This window comes from Vipera berus, assembly GCF_964194415.1.
Source record: "Vipera berus genome assembly, chromosome: 9".
In the NCBI taxonomy this organism is placed as follows: domain Eukaryota; kingdom Metazoa; phylum Chordata; class Lepidosauria; order Squamata; family Viperidae; genus Vipera; species Vipera berus.
Genome location: NC_138212.1, coordinates 12,320,680 through 12,330,873, shown reverse-complemented (window position 1 = coordinate 12,330,873; position 10,194 = coordinate 12,320,680). Strand labels below are relative to the sequence as shown.

General features: G+C 43.8%; 1 protein-coding gene across 1 annotated transcript; it reads right to left on the bottom strand.

Annotated features, from left to right (window-relative positions):
* Positions 1–5,982: 5,982 nt before the first annotated feature.
* On the bottom strand, positions 5,983–9,899 carry ID3 (inhibitor of DNA binding 3). Its single transcript, XM_081334558.1, has 3 exons — positions 9,435–9,899; positions 8,242–8,312; positions 5,983–7,480 (listed from the first exon to the last, which is right to left on the bottom strand). Exons 1-2 carry the CDS (start codon positions 9,756–9,758, stop codon positions 8,253–8,255), a joined length of 384 nt encoding a protein of 127 aa, XP_081190684.1. The 5' UTR covers positions 9,759–9,899; the 3' UTR covers positions 5,983–7,480; positions 8,242–8,252.
* Positions 9,900–10,194: the final 295 nt, after the last annotated feature.

The following is a 10,194-nucleotide window of genomic DNA, read 5'->3' as shown; positions in this document are numbered from 1 at the left end:
TGTACTAGTTTTTGCCCCTTTTGGGTTTTGAAGATCCCACCTAAAAAGCTTAGGTCAGAGATGGCATTTAAGTGAATTGACTGTGACTGAGATCATACATGTAGATTGCTTTTTGCTTAGAATTATATATTCATTCAGGCATTATCGCTTATTCAAAGAACCTACTTTATGATATGGGAATTCTACTGTAGCCGTTTCAGAAGCCAACACAATACAACTAATCAATGATTACATGTACCTCAAGTTGCTGTCTACAACATTCTTTCTGCAGCTGTAATCTCCAAGAGCCATGTGACCTCAAGGATGATCATCTATGACAGGGGTCTTCAAATTTGGCCCTTTTATGACTTGTGGACTTCAACTCCCAGAATTGAAGGAGTTGAAATCCACAAGGCATAAAAGGGCCAAGTTTGAAAACCCCTGATCTATGAGTTGTGATCTTATTTGAAGGCCTCCCAAAAATCCATTCTCCTTTTGAGGGTGTTTTCCATTTGAAAAACTTCCTAACAAGATCTCTTAACATTTTGCATCTGGTAACAAATTGGAGACAATTCACAAGATACCTGGTGGATGTCCGGCATGAGTAGACTACATTTCTCTTTTGAAGTAGTTTTCTCAACTTCAAAGGGCGTGGGAAGTTAGCTCTAGCTCCCAGAATTTCCCAGCCAGCATGACCGCTGCTGAGAATTCTAGGAGGTGATCTACACATCTGGAAGAATAAGACATTCTACTATAAAATATAGTTGTATTTCAGATGTATGAATTAGCATATGAAAACGTTATCTAGATCAGGGCTTTTCAACCAGTGGTATGGGTACCACCTGTGGTACATTGGCACCTGGCATCCTAGAAAAGTAGCAGAGGAGGGGAATGAGCTGAACCAGTGGCAGCACCACACAAGTCTGAGTGAGAGATGGCTGGAGCTGCAGGGCTGTCAGGGCTCAGAAGAAGCGCCAATCAGCTGGAATGTTGCAGCATCTCCAGGGTCTGGTGATTTACATTCAGATGCTTGGCAACTGATTCATATTTATGACAGTCATAGTGTCCCAGGGTCATGTGAAGTGACCAAAATCTTCTGCAACCACCCAGCAGATGGGGTGAATTAAAACCAAACAGCCCCACCCCACCCCCGCTGCCAACCCTCAACAGAAATGCTCACAACAATGAAAACCTCGGACAGGAGGAAGAGCGCCGCCGGGCGGGCAGGCAGGCAGGTGTCTTGCTCAGCTGTGGCTCAGGGGGCACTTTTTTCAGTGCCATTGTAACTTTGAACAGTCACTAAGCGAACTGTTGTAAGTCGAGGACTACCTGTACTTCATCACTTTTTTCTTCTTTTTTTTTGGTCATCAGGTTTTTGACACCTTGCTAGGCAACTGGTGGTACTCGGATGTTGCCATATCCTAAAAGTGGTACAATGGGTGAAAAGGTTGAAAAGCCCTGATCTAGATCTCTTTCTTTAATAGAAAACACTCTGGGCTGCCATTCTTGGGGTACATCAGGCCAGGTGTAAACTTGTAGCACCAAGACTTTTGCCTTCTACATTGGCAACAGCAATATTTACTGATCTCAGAAAAAATGAAATAGAAGGGAGGAAATTCTGCAGGAGGAATAGGCTATTCAGTCCTGATGAGTTCAAATGAAGTGGTGGCAATAATAAAAGTCGGTTGTACCATTCTCTCCAAAGGGGGCAGGAAACACATGCCCTCTTCTTGTGGCATGTCCTTTGCTTCTGGGGGCAGGCTGCCACAGAGATTAAGTTTTCTCCATTCACCTGTTTTGAGCAGAGATTGGAGGCGAATGTTCCCTCTCCACCCCAGCAGGCATCCGACTGATGACAGGAAGACAAGAGTTCAAAGTTACAAACATCTGCGCCCGGGAAACAAATGACGACGTTCACGCCTCCGTTTGGGGGAAGTGTGGGTGGAACAGTCTGACTCCACCACTAAATCAAGTTAGAATGTTTAGTCCCCAAACATTTTTATGTATACTATTTTATATAGTCACTTGATAGTGAGCCAGGTGGCATATCAATTTAATAAAAAAATAAAATATCCCTCAAGGTTTGTTCCTGTATAAATTCCAGTCGTACCCAAAGGCAGCTTTGCCCAACTGTCTCAAACTACTACATCTAAGCTGCAAAAATGTGGACAATCAATAGAGGGCAGCCAGGAGATAAAATATATTCAGTCCATGTTGCCACCTGGCCAGCATCTGCAGTTCTGCAATCCTAAATTTTGTATCCTCAAGATATCTATTGAGTGGAGAGGACACATTCTCCTCTCCAATGGTTTAGATCAGGGGTCTTCAAACTCGGCCCTTTTATGACCTGTGGACTTCAACTCCCAGAATTCCTCAGTCAGATATGTTGGCTGAGGAATTCTGGGAGTTGAAGTCCACAAATCATAAAAGGGCCAAGTTTCCCTGATTTAGATTCTGTGACCCTACCCTTCGTTAAGCTGTTGAGGGCCCACTTTCTCATGGTCATATCTCCTTCTGTATTGATATATAGCAGTTTTCAAACTTGTAGCATTGCAAGCTTATTAACCATCCTCTCTTGGAGATATAGAATTGTTCTTTGGCTACACAAGAATCAGCATTTTTTTTTACTTTTTTTCGGCTTGTCTCAACTATGAATTGAAAAATTAAGCCAACAGCATCTGTCTCATGCTGAAGGAAAAAAAGGTTCTGAACTGAATTGCATCATCTGCAAGTCTTGGTATTCTTTAAAGAGGACAATCCCAATTCGGACCAAACCCAAGAATGGTTTCACGAAATTTCCCAAATCAGGAAAAAGTGGGAATTTACTTCTTGAAATAAAAATATAAAGCGATGGATCAGTTGATGGGTCAATAGGCTGAGAATTTTTTAATTTTAATTTTAATTGGGTTTTTTATTCTCAGGGTTTTAATTTTTTTTAATTTGTTTTAACATTTGTATTAACTCTCTTTTAAATGCCCTGTAAACCGCCCTGAGTCCTTCGGGAAAGGGCGGTATATAAATCTAATAAAATAAAATAAAATAAATAAATAAATAGAATAATCAATTCATCAATAGGTAGATTTTCATAACATGCTTATTAAAACTGGTTACTGAATTAATCCAATTTTCTAAATTACACAACTGAGGAATAAATTTATCAAAGTAGTCTGGCCTCACAATGCATTCATCTATTTAAAAATCAATACAGCTGCTATGATTGAAATTGGCCTGGCTAAGAAGTGTTTCTGACTATAACAGCCAGATAATAATTGGATGTGACAAGGAGGCTGGCTTTTAATTTCATGCAACCTCCTAAGAGAAACCCAAACAAACCACCATATGGCTTTGTGCTGTTACTGTTACAAACTAGTTTTTAGGATACAATCTCCAGTGAAGCTAAAAAAGGAACCAACTAGGTTCCATGATGACTATTAGCTGAATGTTAGCAGAGCAGAGATTCAAAGCATGGGACTAAGCAAAGATTGTCAGCAAGACTGGTTAACATATCTGACCTTTAGCCTGTGATACTAGAGAACTGGCAGTACCTCAAAACATAAATAACAGCTTGAGGAATTGAAAAAAAAGAAAAGACAACCTGACTGCATAAATCATTTGTCCTGAGACAGCAACTTACAACACTTTGCCTCGTTGGAAAGTCTCATGCATGAAGCTGGTGTGAATGCTGGAAGAGGCATTATCATATTGGCTGGTGTCTGTAAGCCAATGTTTCTCAATCTTGGCAACTTTTAAGACCTGTGGACTTCAACTCCCAGGATTCCCCAGCCAGCCAGGATTCTGCCCCTCTCATCTTTACAAGTCCCAGCATAATTTCTATTAAACTGCAATTTCCCATGCCCTCTCTTCTTTCTCCTTAGTAGCAAGGCCATAAGGCAGCATTTCTCAACCTCTTGCAAGTTGGGGAATTCTGAGCGTTGAAGTCCACAAGTCTTAAAAGTGGTGAGGACACTGCTGTAAACCAGTCAGTAATATTGGCAGGGTGAGGCTGGAGGTGTTCAAGCCTTCTTATCGTCTCCTAACATTGCCAAACATTTTTTTAACTATTGTATGCATAAATTCTTTCTTTGCAGAGTTTTCTGGGAATGCTTATAAATCACACTTCAGTATTTCCATTATAAAGACAACCAACATAGCATTGGACAGTTTCATCTTGCAGTAAAATGTTGTCCTCTAGTCTAAACCAAGCAAGGGTCCCCAAACTTGGCAACTTTTAAGACATGTGGACTTCAACTCCCAGAGTTCCCCAGCTAGCAGGGGAACTCTGGGAGTTGAAGTTCACAAGTCTTAAAAGTTGCCAAATGCTCTAAATCAGACATGTCAAACACAAGGCCCGGGGGCCAGATCCGGCCCGCGAAGTGGTTTCATGTGGCCCGCGAAGCCATCCTGGAAACAGTGAGGGAACGGCCTCCACTGCCTTGGCCCTGTCCCAGAGACCCTCCTCCTGCCAGAGACCCCTCAGATCTGTCCCACTCCTGCCCAGGCCCCCATAGGCACCCTTGATGCGAACGATGCAGAGCTGGCCACGCCCACCCAGTAGGCCGTATGCACTCTAGCCACGCCCACCCAGTAGGCCACTCCCACCCTGGCCACCCCCACCCGGCCCCTTGAGGGCAACCACAAGGCTGATGCGGCCCTCAATGAAATTGAGTTTGACACCCTTGCTCTAAATCAATTTGGGGCAAATTTAAAAAAAAACAAAAAAAACAGTATGGCATCCTTGCTGGGTTTTTACCACTCCAAGATGTTTTTAACCCAGGATCTGTAGCTCACTTTCACCACAGGGCATTTAGGATCCTTGGCAACTGGTATCACACTTGCACTGAATGACTCTTTGTAGCTGGTTCTAGCAACTCCTGGCCAAAACCAAACATAAATGGAAATTATTAGATGTCTTCAGGCATCTTCAACTTATTTTTGTAGCCTAATATATGCAGAACCTTTCAGAAGTAATACTATAGATGTGGCCTGTTCACCCATCATATGCTCCTTTTATTGAACAAACCACAATCGTTTGGATTCACTGAGGTACGCCGTAACTTTATCCTAGGTGCACTGCTTTAAATGCAACTCAGTAGGCCTTGTCCATCCTATTGCACCATTACTTTAAGCATCATATAGCTTTATTACTGCTCTAAGCTTACAAGAGGATGAGGAAAAAAGAACCAGCAAATATCCTGGCATTACCATTTAAGAAAGACCTGTTGAATACTAGCCCACTTTATAACACAACTACATATCACATTTTAAATGTAACCTCTACTTCTCTACCTGTATGGCCCAGATCACAGATCACACTATACTACAATATTAATTAACATTTCTACCTCTCCTTTTCTCTGGAAGCTTATGGGGCAGATTCTGGGTCCTGGCTTATTTTAAATGCTATACAGGTAGTCCTCGACTTACAACAGTTCATTTAATGACCATTCAAAGTTACAATGGCACTGAAAAAAGTGACTTATGACCGTTTTTCACACTTATGACCATCACAGGATCCCCAGGGATTCAGATGCTTGAACAACTGGCCCATATTTATGATGGTTGCAGTGTCCTGGTGTCAGGAGATCCCCTTTTGCGAGCTTCTTACAAGCTAAGTCAAGGGGCAAGCCAGATTCACTTAACAACCATGCTACTAAATTAACAACTGCAGTGATTCACTTAACAATTGTGGCAAGAAAAGCCCTAAGTGAGAAACACATTTCTCACTTCACAACTTAAAATTATGGGCTCAATTATGATCATACGTTGAGGACTACCTATACAAATCTGCAAGACCAAACTGGAGTCTGAAAAACCTCTACACGTTAGCGAAGCCAAATCTCCAAGTAGGCTTAGCATTATATAGGCTTGCTTCACTGTGGTTCAGTTAAGCCAGGTTGCACATCATACCATAACTTTTTTTTCCCAGAAACAAAACAGAATTCACTCACATACCAGGCCAAAATGGCTAGCAGAATGCACATAAGTTTCCCTCACATCTGCCTTCCACTTTCACATTAGCAACACCAAATTTTTTGGGGGTGTGTGGAAATCTTAAACACAAATGCCCTGCTCAACTTCTAAATCCAGATTTGTTGCTCAATATTGGTTGACAAATTTTCAGCCTGTTCCCTAGAGAGATCATGTTATTTTCTAATATTAAAGTACTTTATTTGCCAATTTAAGTTTGCAAGAAGCTGTATTTGGCAATTACTCTAATGCCCTAATAACACAAAGTGATCCTCCTTGCTAAACACCCTCCTTGCTAAGCATCTTTTACTGCAATCAGCAAAAGCTGAAACTGCTCCAAATCTTTTCTCAGATTGGCTGCCTCCCAATTTTAAGGCCAGTATTTTAAAATTTCAAATCATTTTTAAAATAATTGCCAGTGGAATTATAATTGATCCAGGAAGTTACAGTGATTATGGTGCCTTTGGAACATCTCTTCTTCAGCATCCAGCACAACGAAACAATTGCACCACATTAAAATAGTGACTTACACATCAATGTGAAATATTACGTGACCAAGCTATATTTGGATGTGTCCATGCATGTTAAGTTAGTCTTTCCTCCCTCCCAGAAAAAAAACCCTGTAAAAATTTCCAAGAAATTAAAAAAAGTTTAAAATTTATTAAGAAACTTTTATAAAAAGTTTTTTTGGTTGTTTTTTTTTTACAAAGCAAGTACAATTCTCGGAAACAGAAATTCACCTTCCTGCCAAAAAAGGTACATATGTCATCTCTATTATAGAGTTCAACAATTTTAACTCATGAGGCTCAACCAACCTCAAGTGAGTTCAGTTTTCATAGTCTTACATCCCATTCCCAGCCCCCACCCCAAACTGACGTTAAAAAACTATAATCCAAAATATACAAACAAGCTTGAGTTTATCTGCAATTTTTTGCTTCATTTTTTTTAAAAAAAGAGCAAAAAACCAGCTCTCTCCATAAATCTCTACACCAAAGCATTGCAACTGTGGAAGAATGAAGTCCACATTCTTTTAGCTCTCTTCAGCCCAAACAATGGGCAGTTAAGTACAAATCTGATGGCTCAAGAGGGTTTTTTCCCCTTTTCTTCTACCTTTGCCAAATAACTGCTTTAGGATACCGAATTCCTTCTTGTGCAATGCAGGAATCCAATGAATGAGTAATTTGACAATGAAAGGCAAGATGCTTTCCCGGCACCCCCAACTCCTGGGCCTGCAGAGTTTCTTGTTTTCAGGCTGATGTAAGATAAAAGTAATACAAGTTTTGTTTTGTTTTTTTTTAAAAAGAGTTGTTATTGGAAGACCCAGTGGAGAAATTGCCTTGGGTGATGATCTCGTTCCACAGTTTATCTGGAAGATAAAGGCGGGAGGGAGGGAGGTCCCGTCCATTAAGGATGCCCAAGTTTTGGAACAGCTGATTCTTTCCTCCAGTCAAGGTCTTGTTTTTCCTTCTTTCTTTTTTTCCTCCCCCTTTCTTTCGCTGGAGAGAACCCAGTGTCAGGATCCCACACCTGCAGCCTGAATGGGTGGGGGAAGAAAAAGCTCTTGTCAGTTTGAGCAACAGATCAGAGGCAGGTCTGCAGACAGCCTGGCGCCTGGAAGGAAACTTTTATGTACCTCCAGCTGATAAGGAATCAGCCGCCAATACTCAAGCTGGGGGCTGGCTAATTGGCACCAAAACAACCAAAAGGAAAAAAAAAGGGGGGGGGAAGGAAAGCAGGAGGGGCCAAAAGGCAAGAGAGCCACAGGCTTTTCTCTTTCGGAACTCTCTGCAGATGGATCTAAAATTACAGATTCCAGCCGAGGGGGGGGAAACGAGGGGGGGAAAACAACTGTAGAGCTGTGTCTTCCTGACTACCAAAGGGTGGGGGGGGGGAAAGAGGAGAGAGAGAGAGAGAGAAAGCGGGCGAGTGCAGAGTGCCTCTTGATTCACTCATTTCAAACAGGGCTGTTTAAGCAGCTGCAGAGACTTAAAGCTATTAAAAGAATGACATTGTAAAAATAATGACTCCATTTACAGGCAAAAAAAAAACCAGAAACCTAAAAGCTCAAGCTGCTGCAGAATTGGCAGCAGGAAGAAGGGGCATAAAAGACACATTCTCTTAGCATGAGAGGAGTCATATAAGGCTACTGTGGGTAACCTAGTTTTCCAAGCCAGCAAAGCCCTTAAAACAAGGCTTCAATCCTTTTGTAGGATTTCCAAGAGGTTTTCATGGCTCAAGGGAGGAGGATGGAGAGGGGATGGGGTACCTAGGAGGTCCTATTCAAGTTGGCCATACCTGTTAAGCCTTTAGTGGTGGCAAAGAGTTCTTTCCTCCTTTGAGCAGAGTTCCGATGCAAGCTCAGCTGCCTTTGGAGAAGAGAAGAAATATTGACTAAACATTTAAATATACCACCAGGTTCTTCAAAGCTCAATCTCCAGACCTGTAGGCCTTTTTTCATTTCTCCATTGCTACTCTCTCTGCCAATAGCACCCATTTGCTACAGGCTTTTGAAAAAGGATCTAGGATTCTAGTGCTCACTCTCTCCTGGATGAACCTACTGGTTGAATGGAATCAGTATTTCAAATCCCGTATTTACCTTTAATGAACCCATTTGGAAGTACTGCAAAAGATCCTGGATTCCAAACAAAGGATAGTGACATGGGCCAGTTTGTTTGAAAACATCTAGATTTTTTTTTAATGGGGCTTCCTACCTAAGGAAAACATGACCAGTAATCACCCTCAAGGCGTCTTACTCTCAAGTAAGTCTGCTTTCAATAAGGTCTATTCCTTGGAACCAAATTGTGTAAATCTTTGGGCTTTTTGCTAAACATTTTGAGACTCAAGATCACAAAGCCAGGTTTGCTGTTCTTGTACTTCCTTCCGCAGGGATCCACCTTTCTGAGGGGCAAATTTTAATCCAATTTCTGATGGGATTGCGAGTGGCTCCCTCATTTCCACCTCCCCACCCCAGACAAGACTGAACGCTGAAGCTGCAACTTTTAATATAACTTATCAAAAATTCAAGGCAAGTGGGAAGTTCCTCAGCACCTTTTCCCCCCTCGCCCAAATATAAACTCCTTAGGGCTTTTGTTCCAGGACAAGCCCGGGATAATGAAGCTCCCCCCCCCCCCGACTCCCACCACCAACGAAGCGGCTCTTGACCCAGTGGCGCGCACGGGGACCGGCGCAAAGTGCTGCTAGAAGCCGTTCAAGCTGTCATCTGACGGCGTCAGCGAGGAGCCCACTGGACGACCCCACGTTACAGTACAATTGTCCATCCTCCCGAGGACGATGGGTGTTGCAGTTCGACGAGCCAGCGTGATGGGTAGGAAAGAGCGACAAGGTGGAGGAATGAGGAGTCTTGGGCGCACTCTTACCCTTAACGGACGAAGCCTCCACTCTCCCTAACCTTGCGTGGGTCTTTCCTATCCCCCTTCCCCGCCACCCTTGTAGGGTTGCCCGCCTTCCTTCCTTCCTTCCTTACTTACTTTTAAGGAGAGCAGAGAAGCCTCGGTCGAGGGATCCTGCCCTTTCTTCGCCTGCTCCTCCAGCACGATCTGGAGATCGAAGATGTAATCGATGACGTGTTGCAAGATTTCCACCTGGCTGACTTTACTGCCTTGCGGAATGCCCGGCACCAACTCCCGCAGCTTGGAGTAGCAATCGTTCATGTCGTAGAGAATGCTCATCGGTTCCTCCAGAGCCGGGCTCTTGTTAGTGCTGCCCCGGGCGATGGCCAGGCTCTGATCCGAGACGCAGCACACGGCTTCGTAGCAGCTCCTGACGGACCGCACCGGGCTGATCGCTTTCATGCTTGGATGGGGGGAAAGAAGGACGGGCGGCGGGAGAAGCGGGGCAGGCGAGGAAACGCTTAACAGGCCACGGCCCAACGAGGCGGAGGAAGGTTGTCCGCCGAGATCTCCTACCCGGAGCCGCTCTAAGACACTTTTTTTTCCCCCGCAAAGCGCCAGCGCTGACAGCGGCGCTTTTTGTCTCATCTGGCTCCCCGGCCCCTCCTCTTTATGCAAATGAAGCCGGAACGCCCCGCCCCCGGCCCCGGCCCCTCCGATGACAGCGAAAAGGTTGGAATGGAACGTTTCGCAAGGCGGCTCAAAACAGCCAAACGGGTTTCTATTGGCTCCGGCGGACACCACATAGCGAAGGACATCAAAGGAATGAGGAAGCTCTGATTGCAAAGGGGGCGGGGCTAGCCATCAAACGGCGCTTCCCTCCTTTCCCCCCCTCCCC

Excerpts from the sequence above, each read along its gene's own strand:
- ID3 (XM_081334558.1), bottom strand. The coding sequence starts at position 9,758 with ATGAAAGCGATCAGCCCGGTGCGGTCCGTCAGGAGCTGCTACGAAGCC. Across the intron at positions 8,313-9,434 it reads CTTCTCTGCTCTCCTTAAAA|GCAGCTGAGCTTGCATCGGA; the intron begins GTAAGTAAGGAA and ends TCTTCTCCAAAG.